Consider the following 22,305-nt stretch of genomic DNA (forward strand, 5'->3'; position numbering starts at 1 on the left):
CTCCCACTTCTCCTCGTTCCCTCCACCTCCGACACATATATCCTCTTGGTCAATCTTTCCTCACTCATTCTCTCCATGTGCCCAAACCATTTCAAAACACCCTCTTCTGCTCTCTCAACCACGCTCTTTTTATTTCCACATATCTCTCTTACCCTTACGTTACTTACTCAATCAAACCACCTCCCACCACACATTGTCCTCAAACATCTCATTTCCAGCACATCCATCCTCCTGCGCACAACTCTATCCATAGTCCATGCCTCGCAACCATACAACATTGTTGGAACCACTATTCCTTCAAACATACCCATTTTTGCTTTCCGAGATAATGTTCTCGACTTCCACACATTCTTCAAGGCTCCCAGGATTTTCGCCCCCTCCCCCACCCTATGATCCACTTCCGCTTCCATGGTTCCATCCACTGCCAGATCCACTCCCAGATATCTAAAACACTTTACTTCCTCCAGTTTTTCTCCATTCAAACTTACCTCCCAATTGACTTGACCCTCAACCCTACTGTACCTAATAACCTTGCTCTTATTCACATTTACTCTTAACTTTCTTCTTTCACACACTTTCCCAAACTCAGTCACCAGCTTCTGCAGTTTCTCACATGAATTAGCCACCAGCGCTGTATCATCAGCGAACAACAACTGACTCACTTCCCAAGCTCTCTCATCCCCAACAGACTTCATACTTGCCCCTCTTTCCAAAACTCTTGCATTCACCTCCCTAACAACCCCATCCATAAACAAATTAAACAACCATGGAGACATCACACACCCCTGCTGCAAACCTACATTCACTGAGAACCAATCACTTTCCTCTCTTCCTACACGTACACATACCTTACATCCTCGATAAAAAGTTTTCACTGCTTCTAACAACTTGCCTCCCACACCATATATTCTTAATACCTTCCACAGAGCATCTCTATCAACTCTATCATATGCCTTCTCCAGATCCATAAATGCTACATACAAATCTTACTTAATTGAAATGTGACAATTGAATACGAGATCATTGTTATGTTTTGGGTATAAAACTCACCTAAGAAACACTGTTGCCCTTGCCATTACTGCAGCAGCACATTGATACATCAGGGATACACTGATTTCAAGAGGGGTAAACAAGTATGTTTATGGTACTCTGGTAATGCATATGGGTACACACATAGGTATGGTTATGATACCTAGGTATTTTGGGATGCTTGGGTTGACTGGAAATAAAATTGTCTTCAAGATTACCAGGCACACAAAATGAAAATGAAACTATCACATAAAATGGTGAATGAAACTTTCACATAGACTGATGCATAAGATGGAAGTTGAATTACTATACCAAATTAAAGCAAAATGAAAAATGAAAAAACACTGTACAGTATAGCACCCCATCAAAAGTCGGAGTGCAGAATACATTTTAAAAGTTAGTGTATCTTGCACATCATGGCATTTGTAACAGTGGTAGATCAGACAGAAAATCTGAAGGTTAATGTATCATTAGACACCTGCCAATATGTAACATGCTAAATAATGGGACTTGTAGTTTGGTATTAGTATATTTTCTTGGTCATCTGCTGCAACTGCTTCATTTTGATGTTATCAACTTTGTTAAATATTAACAGTGTTTTCTATTATAGAATTACTTATGTTATAATGTTTTACTAATATATATTTCTCTTTCTTTTCCTAACTCCCCTTTACCCTGCCCTGTACTACTTGCTGACCTTCCCTCCTCCCTTACAGCTGGTCTGACTGAGGGTTTCATGACCCCTCCATCAGAACAACCTCCACTCGATGATGAAGACCATGATAACCTGGAGGAAGGTTCAGGACAACCTCCCCAAGTTGATGACTTCTACAAAATACTCCATAACTCAAAAGGAACAGGTAATGGCCTCATAACTTATATAATGAAGTGAGATAGCAGAAAAGCTCTACTTGCGAGAGAGAGGCAGCAGGAGACACCTTTTTAGCTAGCTCATATCCTAGGTGGTTCCTGTTATACTTCCCTAATTGCTCTTAGGGTAATTATATACAATTTGATAAATAAATGAAGAAATAAATACTTTGCACTCAGCTATATTGCACAGTAAATGGTGGGTCTTTATTTGTCATATTTGACCACCCACATGTTATCTGTTTTATATATATATATATAAAAGGGGAAACAGAAGAAGGTAAATTATATGGGAGAGTACTGATTGAGAGGGTGAAGGCATGTACAGAGCATCAGATTGGGGAAGAGCAGTGTGGTTTCAGAAGTGGTAGAGGATGTGTGGATCAGGTGTTTGCTTTGAAGAATGTATGTGAGAAATACTTAGAAAAACAAATGGATTTGTATGTAGCATTTATGGATCTGGAGAAGGCATATGATAGAGTTGATAGAGATGCTCTGTGGAAGGTATTAAGAATATATGGTGTGGGAGGCAAGTTGTTAGAGGTAGTGAAAAGTTTTTTTGAGGATGTAAGGCATGTGTACGTGTAGGAAGAGAGGAAAGTGATTGGTTCTCAGTGAATGTAGGTTTGTAGCAGGGGTGCGTGATGTCTCCATAGTTGTTCAATTTGTTTATGGATGGGGTTGTTAGGGAGGTGAATGCAAGAGTTTTGGAAAGAGGGGCAAGTATGCAGTCTGTTGTGGATGAGAGAGCTTGGGAAGTGAGTCAGTTGTTGTTTGCTGATGATACAGCGCTGGTGGCTGATTTGGATGAGAAACTGCGGAAGCTGGTGACTGAGTTTGGTAAAGTGTGTGAAAAAAGAAAGTTGAGAGTAAATGTGAATAAGAGCCAGGTTATTAGGTACAGTAGGGTTGAGGGTCAAGTCAATTGGGAGGTAAGTTTGAACGTAGAAAAACTGGAGGAAGTGAAGTGTTTTAAATATCTGGGAGTGGATTTGGCAGCGGATGAAACCATGTAAGTGGAAGTGAATTGTAGGGTGGGGGAGGGGGCGAAAATTCTGGGAGCCTTGAAGAATGTTTGGAAGTCAAGAACATTATCTCGGAAAGCAAAAATGGGTATGTTTGAAGGAATAGTGGTTCCAACGATGTTGTATGGTTGCGAGGCATGGGCTATGGATAGAGTTGTGTGGAGGAGGGTGGATGTGCTGGAAATGATATGTTTGAGGACAATATGTGGTGTGAGGTGGTTTTGATCGAGTAAGTAAGAAGGAACAGAGAAGAGGTCCAGGTGAGGATATTCCCTCAAAGGCCCAGTCCTCTGTTCTTAACGCTACCTCGCTATCGCGGGAAATAGCGAATAGTATAAAAAAAAAAAAAAGTAATGTAAGGGTAAGAGAGATGTGTGGTAATAAAAAGAGTGTGGTTGAGAGAGCAGAAGAGGGTGTTTTGAAATGGTTTGGTCACATGGAGAGAATGAGTGAGGAAAGATTGACCAAGAGGATATATGTGTCAGAGGTAGAGGGAACGAGGAGAAGTGGGAGATCAAATTGGAGGTGGAAAGATGGAGTGAAAAATATTTTCAGTGATCGGGGCCTGAACATGCAGGAGGGTGAAAGGCGGGCAAGGAATAGAGTGAATTGGATCGATGTGGTATACCGGGGATCGACGTGCTGTCAATGGATTGAACTAGGGCATGTGAAGCGTCTGGGGTAAACCATGGAAAGTTGTGTGGGGCCTGGATGTGGAAAGGGAGCTTTGGTTTTGGTGCATTATTACATGACAGCTAGAGACTGAGTGTGAACGAATGGGGCCTTTGTTGTCTTTTCCTAGCATTACCTCGCTCACATGAGGGGGGAGGGAGTTGTTATTCCATGTGTGGCGAGGTGGCGATGGGAATGAATAAAGGCAGACAGTATGAATTATGTACATGTGTATATATGTATATGTCTGTGTGTGTATATATATGTATACATTGAGTTGTATAGGTATGTATATTTGCAGTGTGGACGTGTATGTATATACATGTGTATGTGGGTGGGCTGGGCCATTCTTTCGTCTGTTTCCTTGCGCTCCCTCGCTAACGCGGGAGACAGAGACACAGCAAAATAGATAAATAGATAAATATATATATCCCTGGGGATAGGGGAGAAAGAATACTTCCCACGCATTTTTCACGTGTCGTAGAAGGCGACTAAAGGGGACGGGAGCAGGGGGCCAGAAACCCTCCCCTCCTTGTATTTTGACTTTCTAAAAGGGGAAACAGAAGAAGGAGTCACGCGGGGAGTGCTCATCCTCCTCGAAGGCTCAGATTGGGGTGTCTAAATGTGTGTGGATGTAACCAAGATGAGAAAAAAGGAGAGATAGGTAGTATGTTTGAGGAAAGGAACCTGGATGTTTCGGCTCTGAGTGAAACGAAGCTCAAGGGTAAAAGGGAAGAGTGGTTTGGGAATGTCTTGGGAGTAAAGTCAGGGGTTAGTGAGAGGACAAGAGCAAGGGAAAGAGTAGCACTACTCCTGAAACAGGAGTTGTGGAGGTATGTGTTAGAGTGTAAGAAAGTAAATTCTAGATTGATATGGGTAAAACTGAAAGTTGATGGAGAGAGATGGGTGATTGTTGGTGCATATGCACCTGGGCATGAGAAGAAAGATCATGAGAGGCAAGTGTTTTGGGAGCAGCTGAATGAGTGTGTTAGTGGTTTTGATACACAAGACTGGGTTATAGTGATGGGTGATTTGAATGCAAAGGTGAGTATTGTGGCAGTTGAGGGAATAATTGGTATACATGGGGTGTTCAGTGTTGTAAATGGAAATGGTGAAGAGCTTGTAGATTTATGTGCTGAAAAAGGATTGGTGATTGGGAATACCTGGTTTAAAAAGCGAGATATACATAAGTATACGTATGTAAGTAGGAGAGATGGCCAGAGAGCATTATTGGATTACGTGTTAATTGATAGGCATGCAAAAGAGAGACTTTTGGATGTTAATGTGCTGAGAGGTGCAAGTGGAGGGATGTCTGGTCATTATCTTGTGGAGGCGACGGTGAAGATTTGTAGGGGTATTCAGAAAAGAAGAGAGAATGTTGGGGTGAAGAGAGTGGTGAGAGTAAGTGAGCTTGGGAAGGAGACTTGTGTGAGGAAGTACCAGGAGAGACTGAGTATAGAATGGAAAAAGGTGAGAACAAAGGAGGTAAGGGGAGTGGGGGAGGAATGGGATGTATTTAGGGAGGCAGTGATGGCTTGCGCAAAAGATGGTTGTGGCATGAAAAGCGTGGGAGGTGGGTTGATTAGAAAGGGTAGTGAGTGGTGGGATGAAGAAGTAAGATTATTAGTGAAAGAGAAGAGAGAGGCATTTGGACAATTTTTGCAGGGAAAAAATGCAAATGAGTGGGAGAGGTATAAAAGAAAGAGGCAGGAGGTCAAGAGAAAGGTGCAAGAGGTGAAAAAGAGGGCAAATGAGAGTTGGGGTGAGAGAGTATCATTAAATTTTAGGGAGAATAAAAAGATGTTTTGGAAGGAGGTAAATAAAGTGCGCAAGACAAGGGAGCAAATGGGAACTTCAGTGAAGGGGGCAAATGGGGAGGTGATAACAAGTAGTGGTGATGTGAGAAGGAGATGGAGTGAGTATTTTGAAGGTTTGTTGAATGTGTTTGATGATAGAGTGGCAGATATAGGGTGTTTTGGTCGAGGTGGTGTGCAAAGTGAGAGGGTTAGGGAAAATGATTTGGTAAACAGAGAAGAGGTAGTAAAAGCTTTGCAGAAGATGAAAGCCAGCAAGGCAGCAGGTTTGGATGGTATTGCAGTGACTGTATTGTTGACTGGTTGGTAAGGTTATTTAATGTATGTATGATTCATGGTGAGGTGCCTGAGGATTAGCGGAATGCTTGCATAGTGCCATTGTACAAAGACAAAGGGGATAAGAGTGAGTGCTCAAATTACAGAGGTATAAGTTTGTTGAGTAATCCTGGTAAACTATATGGGAGGGTATTGATTGAGAGGGTGAAGGCATGTGCGGAGCATCAGATTGGGGAAGAGCATTGTGGTTTCAGAAGTGGTAGAGGATGTGTGGATCAGGTGTTTGCTTTGAAGAATGTATGTGAGAAATACTTAGAAAAACAAGTGGATTTGTATGTAGGATTTATGGATCTGGAGAAGGCATATGATAGAGTTGATAGAGATGCTCTGTGGAAGGTATTAAGAATATATGGTGTGGGAGGCAAGTTGTTAGAAGCAGTGAAAAGTTTTTATCGAGGATGTAAGGCATGTGTTCGTGTAGGAAGAGAGGAAAGCGATTGGTTCTCAGTGAATGTAGGTTTGCGGCAGGGGTGTGTGATGTCTCCATGGTTGTTTAATTTGTTTATGGATGGGGTTGTTAGGGAGGTGATTGCAAGAGTTTTGGAAAGAGGGGCAAGTATGCAGTCTGTTGTGGATGAGAGAGCTTGGGAAGTGAGTCAGTTGTTGTTCGCTGATGATACAGCACTGGTGGCTGATTCATGTAAGAAACTGCAGAAGCTGGTGACTGAGTTTGGTAAAGTGTGTGAAAGAAGAAAGCTAAGAGTAAATGTGAATAAGAGCAAGGTTATTAGGTACAGTAGGGTTGAGGGTCAAGTCAATTGGGAGGTAAGTTTGAATGGAGAAAAAGTGGAGGAAGTAAAGTGTTTTAGATATCTGGGAGTGGATCTGGCAGCGGATAGAACCATGGAAGCGGAAGTGAATCATAGGTTGGGGGAGGGGGCAAAAATTCTGGGAGCCTTGAAGAATGTGTGGAAGTCGAGAACATTATCTTGGAAAGCAAAAATAGGTATGTTTGAAGGAATAGGGGTTCCAACAATGTTGTATGGTTGCGAGGCGTGGGCTATGGATAGAGTTGTGCGCAGGAGGGTGGATGTGCTGGAAATGAGATGTTTGAGGACAATATGTGGTGTGAGGTGGTTTGATCGAGTAAGTAATGTAAGGGTAAGAGAGATGTGTGGAAATAAAAAGAGCGTGGTTGAGAGAGCAGAAGAGGGTGTTTTGATATGGTTTGGTCACATGGAGAGAATGAGTGAGGAAAGATTGACAAAGAGGATATATGTGTCAGAGGTGGAGGGAACGAGGAGAAGTGGGAGACCAAATTGGAGGTGGAAAGATGGAGTGAAAAAGATTTTGTGTGATCGGGGCCTGAACATGCAGGAGGGTGAAAGGCGTGCAAGGAATAGAGTGAATTGGAACGATGTGGTATACCGGGATCGACGTGCTGTCAGTGGATTGAACCAGGGCATGTAAAGCGTCTGGGGTAAACCATGGAAAGTTATGTGGGGCCTGGATGTGGAAAGGGAGCTGTGGTTTTGGTGCATTATTACATGACAGCTAGAGACTGAGTGTGAACGAATGTGGCCTTTGGTGTCTTTTCCTAGCGCTACCTCGCACACATGAGGGGAGAGGGAGTTGTTATTCCATGTGTGGCGAGGTGGCAATGGGAACGAACAAAGGCAGACAGTATGAATTATGTACATGTGTATATATGTATATGTCTGTGTCTGTGTATATGTGTGTACATTGAGATGTATAGGTATGTATATTTGCGTGTATGGACGTGTATGTATATACATGTGTTTGCTTTGAAGAATGTATGTGAGAAATACTTAGAAAAGCAAATGGATTTGTATGTAGCATTTATGGATCTGGAGAAGGCATATGATAGAGTTGATAGAGATGCTCTGTGGAAGGTATTAAGAATATATGGTGTGGGAGGCAAGTTGTTAGAAGCAGTGAAAAGTTTTTATCGAGGATGTAAGGCATGTGTACGTGTAGGAAGAGAGGAAAGTGATTGGTTCTCAGTGAATGTAGGTTTGCGGCAGGGGTGTGTGATGTCTCCATGGTTGTTTAATTTGTTTATGGATGGGGTTGTTAGGGAGGTAAATGCAAGAGTTTTGGAAAGAGGGGCAAGTATGAAGTCTGTTGGGGATGAGAGAGCTTGGGAAGTGAGTCAGTTGTTGTTCGCTGATGATACAGCGCTGGTGGCTGATTCATGTGAGAAACTGCAGAAGCTGGTGACTGAGTTTGGTAAAGTGTGTGGAAGAAGAAAGTTAAGAGTAAATGTGAATAAGAGCAAGGTTATTAGGTACAGTAGGGGTGAGGGTCAAGTCAATTGGGAGGTGAGTTTGAATGGAGAAAAACTGGAGGAAGTGAAGTGTTTTAGATATCTGGGAGTGGATCTGTCAGCGGATGGAACCATGGAAGCGGAAGTGGATCATAGGGTGGGGGAGGGGGCGAAAATTTTGGGAGCCTTGAAAAATGTGTGGAAGTCGAGAACATTATCTCGGAAAGCAAAAATGGGTATGTTTGAAGGAATAGTGGTACCAACAATGTTGTATGGTTGCGAGGCGTGGGCTATGGATAGAGATGTGCGCAGGAGGATGGATGTGCTGGAAATGAGATGTTTGAGGACAATGTGTGGTGTGAGGTGGTTTGATCGAGTAAGTAACGTAAGGGTAAGAGAGATGTGTGGAAATAAAAAGAGCGTGGTTGAGAGAGCAGAAGAGGGTGTTTTGAAATGGTTTGGGCACATGGAGAGAATGAGTGAGGAAAGATTGACCAAGAGGATATATGTGTCGGAGGTGGAGGGAACGAGGAGAAGAGGGAGACCAAATTGGAGGTGGAAAGATGGAGTGAAAAAGATTTTGTGTGATCGGGGCCTGAACATGCAGGAGGGTGAAAGGAGGGCAAGGAATAGAGTGAATTGGAGCGATGTGGTATACAGGGGTTGACGTGCTGTCAGTGGATTGAATCAAGGCATGTGAAGCGTCTGGGGTAAACCATGGAAAGCTGTGTAGGTATGTATATTTGCGTGTGTGGACGTGTGTATGTACATGTGTATGGGGGGGGGGTTGGGCCATTTCTTTCGTCTGTTTCCTTGCGCTACCTCGCAAACGCGGGAGACAGCGACAAAGTATAAAAAAAAAAAAAAAAAAAAAAAATGGGGGTGGGTTGGGCCATTCTTTTGTCTGTTTCCTTGCGCTACCTCGCTAACGCGGGAGACAGCGACAAAGCAAAATAAATAGATAAAATAAGGTTTAAAGAATTTCCTGAAAAGTGCTTAGCTGAGATCTGCGATTAGAAGGTTACCACAAAACACAGGATTGTAGGAGAAACAATCTTGGAATTGACCAGAGCACAATAAAAAGTGATGAGCTTGTTCAGGCTTTTAGAATTTTAAGCTGATAATGGTATTACTTTAACATGAAGACTCTGTTATGTAGCAGTTTGTGTTGCTGACCGTGATGCTTTCATAGGCTGCCTTGGGTCAAGCACATAGATTTGAATCCTGGTTGGGGGGGAGTTGATGCATAGTCAACCCAGCTGTTCATCCTCACTTAGAGGCTGGTTGATGAATTGGGTACTTAGCTTAGGCTAGGGTGTAAATGTATAATGGTCTTCATTAGGGCATTCAATTGCCCTTGCTATATCAGCTAACTTAAAAGAAAGAATACATATTATGCATGACTTTCTAACTGATAAGTTTGGGTTTCAGGGTTACATGAAGCAGAGAGAGAGAACAAGAATAATCAGAGAGAAAAGGAGATGCATCACCCAACATCTTCCACCTTCTGTAGCCCACCATGCTGGAAGTCATGTCCTACAGGTTTTAAGGTATTTCATTATTCAGTTAAATGTAGGTATATTAGGCCAAAAAACTAATGCTGAGACAAACAGTATTAATTCACACACACAATATTATCCATTACACATGTATACACAAGATTATTGATACATACCTATCAATAAAATAAATAGCACTTAAAGATAAAGCCATGAGAAGTGATATTGGCTGTAAAGGTCACAACACAACAAATGAGATGAGATGGGGATGAGCTCTTGGAAAGTGCAGACATTGTTAAGGAGAATGTAAGTAGCTTATAACAGAATCTTGTTTTATATAAGGCACAGGAACCTGATAGAGTCTTTCCATATGAAGTGAAGGAGCAGCATGCAGAAATGTGTAATAGGCCACTTTAGATATTAAGAAAATTGATAGAAAAATTATTTCTGAGGAAAACAAAGGAAGGAAATTCTATGCTTATTTTTAAGAAAGAAGATAGGGAAAATACAATTAACTACAAGGCAGTGTCGTTGATGAGTAAGAAAAAAGATAACCAGAAAACAAATGAAGTATTACTTCCAAAGGAAAGGGTACCTAAGAGACAGCATTGGTTCACAGGACAAACTCCTGTTGCTGTGACTATCCTACTTCTACTGTGACTACCCATCATCAGCCAAAGCTTTTGTGACTCCCTTGTCATCTGCTAAACTACAGAAACTCTTACTACTGTACACCCTCTATCATCTGCTAACCCACAGAAACTCCTGCTACAGTAACTCACCTGTTATTTGCTAATACTGTGACTTACCTATTTTCAACTACTAATATGACACATCTGTCATCAGCTGATACTGTGACTCACCTGTCATTTGTTACTGCTGTGACTTCTTTGTCATCTACTGCTTCTGTGAGTCACTTGTCATCTGCTACTACTGTGACTCCTCTATCATCTGCTACTACTGTGATTAACCTATCATCTGCCAGAGCTGTAATTTGTGCCATGTCAAGGTGGCTTTAATGTGAAGGCAGAGGGATTGAGAGAGACAGCTTTTCCATAAGTGGTGCCAAGCTATTATTATTGTTTGAACAATACAAAATCGCACCTTAATCTCATGCATCGTGACAAGTCTTTTTAGAAGAAATGTTATATAATTGCCTGCTACAAAAGCAACAAATTATACAGATATAATGTCATATAATGAAAATATAATTTCCATATACAGTGAAATAATTGTCATCACATCTTTCCCTAAAACAAAACAAGAAAAATGAAATAGAATGAAATAAGATAACACTAAATATACTACACAACACTACTCATGGATTTGCAAACTATAAAGATAACTTTTTCATCATACATTTACAGATCTAACCTCTCAGGGGGTTGTACTAGTCTACCTCTAGATGATCTAACCTCACTGGAATCATGCTTACTCCTCTTTGATGTACCTTCTCCATTTGTGTCCATTGCACTTGTCACTTCTTCTGGCTCAGCTTGTCTGCTGTTGATTCCTGGTGTCACAGAACCTTTTCCTTCATAACATACATCAGTTAGTTCGTCATTATGACCACTGGTATGTATGTGAGTCTTGAAGTAGGTGTCTGATAGTCAGTGGGTCTTGTGTCTCTAGTTGTAACAAGGCTTCAGAAGTGGGGAGTGTGGTTCATGATCTCCTACCAAGCAGTAACTGACTGGGGCTTGCTGTCCCCACAACAGGAGTCTTTCTATAATCCAGCACTCTTACCTAAAGATCCTTGCCTTCTTTGGCTGCCTTCTTCATCAGCCTCTTTACTATCTGTACACTTTTTTTCTGCTAAGCCATTACTTTTTGGAAAATAGGGGAATGAAGTTGTATAGTCTATTCCATATGACTTACAGAATTCGTTAAATTCTACAGCTGTGACCTGTAGGCCATTGTCACTGTGAATAGTCTGAGGCATTCCATGCCTAGCAAAATGATACTTAAAGTATTTCACAATAGCACTGGAATGAGTATTTTCTAACAAGTCAGACTCAAAATATTTGCTGTAATAATCAACAAGCAACAGATACCTCTTCCCTTTCATCTCAAATAAATCAGCTCCAAGTTTTTGCCAAGGGAGTTAAGGGACTTCATGAGGCATCAATGGCTCCCTTGCTTGGTGGTTACTATAAGCATTACAGGTGTCACAAGCACTGATCAGATCCTTAAATTCAGCCCCCATTCCAGGCCAGTACACAAAATCTCTTGCTATCCTTAGAGACTTTTCATACCTTGATGAGATTTATGAATGTGTTTAAGTACCTTATTTCTTAGTTCCTTAGGCACAATAATTTTGTTTATTTTATGCCACATTCTGTCTACATATCGAACCTCTGTAATACCAAAAGGCAAGAATTTCTGCTGGAGTGTGTCTCTTTCTCTTACAATCAGGCCATCCCTCTAATGTGAATTCTTTAAGAGTCAGCCATACTCTTATCTTCCTTAGTCCTATCTTTAAGAACTTTTAAGCTTATAACTGTAGTGTCTCATTGTTCATGAGTTGCTAGATTTACTTGAACATCTATATCATCATTTTGCACTTCTTCAGCCCAACTGACTGTATTTAGAGCATCATCTATATGCATGTCCTTCCCTTTCTTATAATGTACCTCTAAGGAATATTTCTGGAGTTTGAGAAGCATTCTCTGTAACCTAGAAGGAGCAGATGACAAGGACTTCTCAGAAATACTCTTAAGGCTTTATGATCAGTCTCTACAACTACTTTACTTCTTCCAAACAGATAAGAATGAAATTTCTCAGCTCCAAAAACAATGGCAAACAATTTCTTTTCAACATGAGCATAATTTCTCTGAGTTTTAGTTAGGGACTTGGTAGCATAGGCAACAGGGTGATCTTCCTATAGAATACAAGCCCTAACAGCATACTGTGAGGCATCAACCTCAAAACTGGTGCTTCACAGATCATTTGCTTGAGTTTCAGAAAACATTTCTCCTGTTGTTCATCACATTTAAATTCATTGTCCTTCTCCAGTAACCCTCTCAGAGATTCATTTATTTCAGACATCTTGGGAACAAACTTACCTAAGTAGTTGATCATCCCTAGGAATCTAAGTAACTCTTGTCTGTGCTTAGGAGCTGGAAGTCACTTACAGTGTCTACCTTCTAAGGGTCTGGTCTTAATCCTTCTGCTGTTGATACATGGCCAATGTATTCTGCCTGCTCAGTTTTAAGCTAAAGCTTGGCGCAGTTCAACTTTTAATTTCTTTCCTGGCATCTCTTAAGGACTTTCTCTAGTCTCTCATCATGTTGTACTTCAGAACTACCATAAACTAATATGTCATCCATTATGATTTCTACTCCATCAAGATTATAAAACAATTCATGCATGTACCTCTGGTAGATTTCTGGAGCTGGACTTATCCCAAAGGGGAGATGTAAATACCTGTATCAAGGGGAAATGTAAATACCTGTATCTACCAAAACAAGTGTTGAATACAGGCAGGTTGGAAGACTCTTCATCGAGTTTAATTTGCTAAAACTCCTTGGTGGCATCTAACACAGAAAACGCCTTAGCATTTGCTTATCTTGTTGATATTTCCTCAATTGTAGGTTGTGGATAGTGTTGCCTTTTCGAGGCCTTATTCAAATATCTTAGATCTGGGCATATTCTTAATTTGCTTCCCTTATCCAGAATAACCATACTGTCAACCCAATCTGTGGGATTACTTTCTGTGATGATTACACCTTTCTTTTCCATGTCCTCAAATTCACATTTTAATCAATCTCTCAGAGCAACAGGCACTTTATGGGGTGGATGAGCCACTGGTCTAATCTTTGAATCAACCTCTAGATGCAGTTCACCCCATTGGCATTCCAATCCATCAAATACATCTTTATATTTCTGCAATACCTTATCAGTGGCTGTGTCTAAGCAGGTCTCTGACTTGCTTGATTCAAGAACTTGACTAACTCTAACATTTTACATGTATTCTTACTCAACAGTGGCACATGATTTACATAAAGAATGAAGAAAGTAAGCTGATGTTTTCCAGAGTTATGTAAACATATTATTTGACACTTACCAAGGGGTTTAATTTTACTTTCAGTGAAAGCAACTAATACAGTCTTTGTGTGTTTCAACTTTGGTTTTCCTTTTAGCTTGTCATAGATTATTTTAGGCAATACACTGACCTCAGCTCCTGTATCCATTTGGAAAGACACTGATTGATTTTGAAGAAGAGTAAACTGGTTTTCAAGATCTGGTCCTCTTAACTGGTTGGTGGTCACCTTGGACACTGCTTTTGCTGACGTCTTCAGGATGTATAAACCTCCCACTGGCTTCTTGTAACACCCTTTGGAATTGGATTATGAATATTTGCCAGCCTGACAGACACTCTTGCCTTTTCCTGAATTGCTGAAGTCGTCACACCTCCTTTTGAAATGTCCAGTCCTGCCACACTTCATGCACTGTTTGTTGCTAGCTGGGCAATGTATCCTTCCAAAGACATGCTTGAAGCCACAGAACTTACAGGTCCTTTGTGATGTGTTGCCAGGAATCTAGGATTGATACTCACTTCTCTTCTGTGACTTCTTACTGTGGACATTCAAACTGCTTACAGCTGCTCTGAACTCCTTCATCTGTTCTTCACTTGCCTCATGAGCTCTACAGAGTAGTGCAACTTCATTAAGGGTCATGCCATCTTTCCTCAACAGCCTTCCACATAGCTTGTCATCACTGATGCCACATGATATATTCCAGAATTATGTAAACATATCATTTGACACTTACCAAGGGATTTAATTTTACTTCCAGTGAAAGCAACTAATAGAGTCTTTGTGCATTTCAGCTCTGGTTTTCCTTTTAGCTTGTCGTACATTCTTTTAGGCAATACACTGACCTCAGCTCCTGTATCCATTTGGAAAGATGCTGGTTGATCTTGAAGAAGAAGAGTAAGCTGGCTATCTTGATCTGGTCCTCCTCACTGATTGGCAGTTACCTTAGACACTGCTTTTGCCAACTTCTTCAGGACATGTAAACCACCCACTGGCTTCTTGCAACACTCCTCAGAGTTGGATGACGAATCTTCTTTGCCAGCCTGACAGACACTCTTACCTTTTCCTGAACTGCTGAGTTGTCACACCTCCTCTTGAAATGTCCAGTCCTGCCACACTCCATGCACTGTTTGTTGCTAGCTGGGTAGTGTATCCTTCCAAAGATATGCTTGAAGCCACAGAACTTACAGGTCCTTTTTGTTGTGTTGCCAGGAATTGAGGATTGATACTTACTTCTTTTCTTTGACTTCTCACTGTTGACGTTCAAACTGCTTACAGCTGCACTAAACTCCTTCACCTGTTCTTCACTTGCCTCATGAGCTCTGCACAGTAGTACAACTTCTTTATGGGTCATGTCGCCTTTCTTCAGCAGCCATTCACAGAGCTTGTCATCACTAATGCCACAAATGATTTTGTCTTCAATCATTTCATTATCCAAGGCACTAGACTCACAGTTTATAGTCTTTTTTTAGGTCAGTAACAAAACTATCAATATTTTCATCAGCCTGTTGCACTGTACAATTAAATTTTTTTCTTTCATAAGTGACATTCTTCTTTGGCTCAGAATATTCCTGCAACTTCTCTATAAGAGTCTTGTATGTCTTTTTATCAGCTTCCTCTACAGGCAGAGTGTTATATATGTCAAGGAGCTCTCTTCCACCACAGTTTAGCAGAAAAGCAATCTTCACCTCATCCTTCTTTTCATCTTTCTCAGAACTCAGTAGATATATCTCAAATTCATGGCAGAATCTTCTCCAGTTCTCTGCTGTATTACCTGATAATATCAGGGGGTTCAGGAAGTCGACTGTGGATGCTCATCCTGAACATTCTAGGTGACCATAACAATATCACAAGGAGACTGCCACTTCAAGACAGTACCTCAGTTTTGCTACCAATCTTCTTTCCTCTCACACAAGTAGCTCCTCTTTATAGCCAGAAGCACGTGAGATGTTGGCACCATGTAATATGTGCCATGTCAAGGGGGCATTAAGGTGAAGAAGGCAGAGGGACTGAGAAAAACAGCTTTTCCATAAGTGGGGCCAAGCTATTGTTGTTCCAATACAGAATCACACCTTAATCCCCTGCATCATGACAAGTCTTTTTAAAAGAAAAATGATATTATTACCTGCTACAAAAGCAACAAATATTACAATTTTTTTTTTTTTTTTTTGCTTTGTCGCTGTCTCCCGTGTTTGCGAGGTAGCGCAAGGAAACAGACGAAAGAAATGGCCCAACCCACCCCCATACACATGTATATACATACGTCCACACACGCAAATATACATACCTACACAGCTTTCCATGGTTTACCCCAGACGCTTCACATGCCCTGATTCAATCCACTGACAGTACGTCAACCCCGGTATACCACGTCGATCCAATTCACTCTATTCCTTGCTCTCCTTTCACCCTCCTGCATGTTCAGGCCCCGATCACACAAAATCTTTTTCACTCCATCTTTCCACCTCCAATTTGGTCTCCCGCTTCTCCTTGTTCCCTGCACCTCCGACACATATATCCTCTTGGTCAATCTTTCCTCACTCATTCTCTCCATGTGCCTAAACCATTTCAAAACACCCTCTTCTGCTCTCTCAACCATGCTCTTTTTATTTCCACACATCTCTCTTACCCTTACGTTACTTACTCGATCAAACCACCTCACACCACACATTGTCCTCAAACATCTCATTTCCAGCACATCCATCCTCCTGCACACAACTCTATCCATAGCCCACGCCTCGCAACCATACAACATTGTTGGAACCACTATTCCTTCAAACATACCCATTTTTGCTTTCCAAGATAATGTTCTCGACTTCCACACATTCTTCAAGGCTCCCAGGATTTTCGCCCCCTCCCCCACCCTATGATCCACTTCCGCTTCCATGGTTCCATCCGCTGCCAGATCCACTCCCAGATATCTAAAACACTTTACTTCCTCCAGTTTTTCTCCATTCAAACTTACCTCCCAATTGACTTGACCCTCAACCCTACTGTGCCTAATTACCTTGCTCTTATTCACATTTACTCTTAATTTTCTTCTTTCACACACTTTACCAAACTCAGTCACCAGCTTCTGCAGTTTCTCACATGAATCAGCCACCAGTGCTGTATCATCAGCGAACAACAACTGACTCACTTCCCAAGCTCTCTCATCCCCAACAGACTGCATACTTGCCCCTCTTTCCAAAACTCTTGCATTCACCTCCCTAACAACCCCATCCATAAACAAATTAAACAACCATGGAGACATCACACACCCCTGCCGCAAACCTACATTCACTGAGAACCAATCACTTTCCTCTCTTCCTACACGACACATGCCTTACATCCTCGATAAAAACTTTTCACTGCTTCTAACAACTTGCCTCCCACACCATATATTCTTAATACCTTCCACAGAGCATCTCTATCAACTCTATCATATGCCTTCTCCAGATCCATAAATGCTACATACAAATCCATTTGCTTTTCTAAGTATTTCTCACATACTTTCTTCAAAGCAAACACCTGATCCACACATCCTCTACTACTTCTGAAACCACACTGCTCTTCCCCAATCTGATGCTCTGTACATGCCTTCACCCTCTCAATCAATACCCTCCCATATAATTTACCAGGAATACTCAACAAACTTATACCTCTGTAATTTGAGCACTCACCGTTATCCCCTTTGCCTTTGTACAATGGCACTATGCACGCATTCTGCCAATCCTCAGGCACCTCACCATGAGTCATACATACATTAAATAACCTTACCAACCAGTCAATAATACAGTCACCCCCTTTTTTAATAAATTCCACTGCAATACCATCCAAACCTGCTGCCTTGCCGGCTTTCATCTTCCGCAAAGCTTTTACTACCTCTTCTCTGTTTACCAAATCATTTTCCCTAACCCTCTCACTTTGCACACCACCTCGACCAAAACACCCTATATCTGCCACTCTATCATCAAACATATTCAACAAACCTTCAAAATACTCACTCCATCTCCTTCTCACATCACCACTACTTGTTTCCACCTCCCCATTTGCGCCCTTCACTGAAGTTCCCATTTGCTCCCTTGTCTTACGCACTTTATTTACCTCCTTCCAGAACATCTTTTTATTCTCCCTAAAATTTAATGATACTCTCTCACCCCAACTCTCATTTGCCCTCTTTTTCACCTCTTGCACCTTTCTCTTGACCTCCTGTCTCTTTCTTTTATACATCTCCCACTCAATTGCATTTTTTCCCAGCAAAAATCGTCCAAATGCCTCTCTCTTCTCTTTCACTAATAATCTTACTTCTTCATCCCACCACTCACTACCCTTTCTAATCAACCCACCTCCCACTCTTCTCATATATGATGTCATATAATAAAAATATAATTTTCATATAAACTGAAATAATTATCATTACAAAAGCTGCTATGACTCCCCAGTCATCTGCAAAAGCTACTGTGACATGCCTATCATCTCCTAGATTTGCTGTAACTCCCCTGTCATCTGATAATGCTACTGTCACTCCTCTATCATCTGCCAAAGCTCCTGTGACTCCCCTGCTATCTGTCAAAGCTACTGTGTCTCCCCTATCATCTGCTGAAGTGACTGTGACTCCCCTATCATCTACTAAAGCTACTATGACTCCCCTGTCATCTGCTAAAGTGACTGGGACTTTCTTATCTTATAAAGCTACTGTGACTCCCCTCTTATCTTCTAGCTACTGTGACACCTGTCTCGTCTGCTAAAGGTACTGTGACTCATGTATCATCTGCTAAAGCTAGTGACTCATGTATCTTCTGCTAAAGCTGCTATGACTCTCCTATCTTCTATTATAGCTACTTGGATGGCCCTATCATCTTCTAAAGCTGTTGTGACCACCCTATCCTCGGCTTATGCTACTGTGACTCCTTTAACATCTTCCAAAGTGCCTGTGACCCCCTTATCATCTTATAAAGCTACTGTGACTCCCATATCATCCACTAAAGGTACTGACTCCCTTATCATCTGCTAAAAGTACTGTGGCTTCTCGGTTCATTTGCTAAAGCTTCTGTGTTTCCCTTCATCTGCTTAAGCTACTATGACTCCCATATCATCTGCTAAAGCTACAAAGTCTTTCTACATTGTATTCACTTATCTTTGTCTTACATAATTTTATTGTTCTCCCCCCCTTTAACTTCCCTCCATTCACCTTACTCTTGCTTGCTGATAGTTACCACCAAATCCCTGAGAGAGAGAGAGAGAGAGAGAGAGAGAGAGAGAGAGAGAGAGAGAGAGAGAGAGAGAGAGAGAGACTTTCATTGATCACATTAAAGTTAAGAAGTCAACCACATCAAGAAAGGAAGTTGTGTTCAAGACAATAGGAGTTTATTTGCTTGACTACTTATTATCTGTGATGTAATATCTGACCTCCATTATTTAGTGACACTATTCAGATTGGTTATAGCTAGCTAAAGATTGATTATAATGTGGTCTTAGTTGATTGGGTGTAAAAAAAAATTTGAACTTAGGATGCATTTTCAAGAAAAATTGCACAAAGTCTGTTTTGGAAATTTTTCCTCAAATTGAATGGGTGAAACTTTTTTTTTTTAAAAATCATGGAAATTTCTAAACCCCTGAATGCTGGAACAAAAATGAAAGCTAGTTTGTTTAATATATGGCTTGCAGGTTTTCCATGTTATTTAATTTTCTCTGTGGTGTAACTCTCCCTAAGCCACACCATTCCTCTCAGGTGGATGAAGTGAGGGGATGTCAGAAGTGCAAGTGTCGTAAGTGTCCAAGCATGCGCGGCTGCCAACAGCAATGTCCTGGAGGTCTGGAGCAGGACCACCATGGATGCCGCACATGCCACTGCCAAAGCCCAAAGCTCTCCATCTTCACTTCAGCGCATGATGATTTCACAGTAGATGAGGTGTCAGGGAATGGTGTGTACACCACTGCTCAGACCAACCCACCTTGCAACACGACACGTGAGTAATTGTTGTAATTGCTCTTTCTAAATCTCTCTGGTTAACGAATCAAGTGACCATCCAGCCAAGAATATGGGAAGGGTCAGATGTGCTAGGTTCAATATCTTTGGTAGTATGTACTGTTATTCAAAATTTTGATTTAAATTTTTTTTCATACTAATTCACTCTTTGCTGCATAGCAAGATAGTGCCAGGAACGACCAAGGAATTGCCTCATTTGCTTACATCTACTCTAGCTTTCATGTATAATGCACTGAAATCAGAGCACTCTATCAACAGCCATGCCCCAGAAACCTTTCTGTGCTTTCTCCCTTGTCACTTCATATGCCTTGGTTTAGCCTATTGATAGCACATCTCTCCCTGTGTCCAACATTACACCAATTTGTGCTGTCCCATACATATCCCACACCCATCTGCATATCCAAGCAATGATCAGTCAAAGCTTTTTTCACACCATCCTTGCATCTCTTTCTCAGTCTTCCTGTCATTGCTTCCTCCTCCTGAGATGCATGTATACTGTTAGATAGTCTCTTTGTACTCATCCTCTCAATATGACTAAACCATTTTAGCACCACCTGTTCAAAACTCTCATTCATATTCAGACTGCTACCAAATCTCTCTCATGCCCAAACATATACATTCCTATATGTGATAGAGTGTAAGAAAATAAACTCTAGATTGATATGGGTAAAACTGAAAGTGGATGGAGAGAGATGGGTGATTATTGGTGCCTCTGCACCTGGTCATGAGAAGAAAGATCATGAGAGGCAAGTGTTTTGGGAGCAGCTGAGTGAGTGTGTTAGCAGCTTTGATGCACTAGAGTGGGTTATAGTGATGGGTGATTTGAATGCAAAGGTGAGTAATGTGGCAGTTGAGCGTATAATTAGTGTGCATGAGGTGTTCAGTGTTGTAAATGGAAATGTTGAAGAGCTTGTAGATTTGTGTGCTGAAAAAGGACTATTGATTGGGAATACCTGGTTTAAAAAGAGAGATATGCATAAGTATATGTATGTAAGTAGGAGAGATGGTCAGAGAGTGTTATTGGATTATGTGTTAATTGATGGGCGTGTGAAACAGAGACTTTTGGATATTAATGTGATTCCAATAATTTTATATGGTTGCGAGGCATGGGCTATAGATAGAGTTGTGCAGAGGGGGGTGGATGTGCTGGAAATGAGATGTTTGAGGACAATATGTGGTGTGAGGTGGTTTCATCAAGTAAGTAATGAAAGGGTAAGAGAGATGTGTGGTAATAAAAAGAGTGTGGTTGAGAAAGCAGAAGAGGGTGTTTTGAAATGCTTTGGTCACATGAGGAGAATGAGTGAGGAAAGATTGACCTAGAGGATATATGTGTCAGAGGTGGATGGAACGAGGAGAAATGGGAGACCAAATTGGAGTTGGAAAGATGGAGTGAAAAAGATTTTGAGTGATTGGGGCCTGAATGTGCAGGAGGGTGAAAGGCGTGCAAGGAATGGAGTGAATTGGAACGATGGGGTATACCGGGGTCAACGTGCTGTCAGTGGATTGAACAAGGGCATTTGAAGCATCTAGGGTAAACCATGGAAAGTTTTGTGGGGCCTGGATGTTGAAAGGGAGCTGTGGTTTTGGTGCATTATACATGACAGCTAGAGACTGAGTGTAAACAAATATATATATATATATATATATATATATATATATATATATATATATATATATATATATATATATATATATATATATTTTTTTTTTTTTTTCATACTATTCGCCATTTCCCGCATTAGCGAGGTAGCGTTAAGAACAGAGGACTGGGCCTTTGAGGGAATATCCTCATATGGCCCCCTTATCTGTTCCTTCTTTTGGAAAATTTAAAAAAAAATGAGAGGGGAGGATTTCCAGCCCCCCACTCCCTTCCCTTTTAGTCGCCTTCTACGACATGCAGGAATACGTGGGAAGTATTCTTTCTCCCCTATATATATTTATCTATTTATTCACTTTGCCCTGTCGCTGTCCCCCGCGCCAGCGAGGTAGTGCAAGGAAACAGACGAAAGAATGGCCCAACCCACCCACATACACATGTATATACATACACGTCCACACACACCACATATACATACCTATACATCTCAACGTATACATATATATACACACACAGACATATACATATATACCCATGTACATAATTCATACTGTCTGCCTTTATTCATTCCCATCGCCACCCCGCCACACATGGAATAACAACATCCTTCCCCCTCATGTGTGTGAGGTAGTGCTAGGAAAAGACAACAAAGGCCCTATTCATTCACACTCAGTCTCTAGCTGTCATGTAATAATGCACCGAAACCACAGCTCCCTTTCCACATCCAGGCCCCACAGAACTTTCCATGGTTTACCCCAAACGCTTCACATGCCCTGGTTCAATCCATTGACACCATGTCGACCCCAGTATACCACATCGTTCCAATTCACTCTATTCCTTGCACGCCTTTCACCCTCCTGCATGTTCAGGCCCCGATAACTCAAAATCTTTTTCACTCCATCTTTCCCCCTCCAATTTGGTCTCCCACTTCTCCTCGTTCCCTCCATCTTTGACACGTACATCCTCTTTGTTAATCCTCCTTACTCATCCTCACGAGTCTAAATTATTTCAACAAAGCCACTTCTGCTCTCTCAACCACTCTTTTTATTACCACACATATCTTTTACCCTTTCATTACTTAGTCAATCAAACCACATATATTTTATTTCATATATATTTGTCATTTCCCATATTATATATATATATATATATATATATATATATATATATTTTTTTTTTTTTGCTTTGTCGCTGTCTCCCGCATTTGCGAGGTAGCGCAAGGAAACAG

At 41.2% G+C, this 22,305-nt stretch overlaps 1 protein-coding gene across 4 annotated transcripts in view; it reads left to right on the forward strand.

The window, feature by feature from the left end:
- Window positions 1-1,720: 1,720 nt before the first annotated feature.
- Window positions 1,721-22,305, forward strand: part of LOC139751167 (uncharacterized) — a 51,920-nt gene continuing 31,335 nt past the window's right edge. For 3 of the 4 annotated variants that reach the window (XM_071666285.1, XM_071666284.1, XM_071666283.1), the window contains exons 1-3: window positions 1,721-1,889; window positions 9,405-9,523; window positions 19,223-19,460. In XM_071666285.1, coding sequence (XP_071522386.1) covers window positions 1,766-1,889; window positions 9,405-9,523; window positions 19,223-19,460 — 481 coding nt within the window. In that variant the 5' untranslated portion in view covers window positions 1,721-1,765. The remainder of the gene's footprint in view (window positions 1,890-9,404; window positions 9,524-19,222; window positions 19,461-22,305) is intronic. The other variant, XM_071666282.1, reaches the window with a different exon arrangement.

The sequence above is a fragment of the Panulirus ornatus genome, chromosome 11 (genome assembly GCF_036320965.1).
Source record: "Panulirus ornatus isolate Po-2019 chromosome 11, ASM3632096v1, whole genome shotgun sequence".
Classification (NCBI taxonomy): domain Eukaryota; kingdom Metazoa; phylum Arthropoda; class Malacostraca; order Decapoda; family Palinuridae; genus Panulirus; species Panulirus ornatus.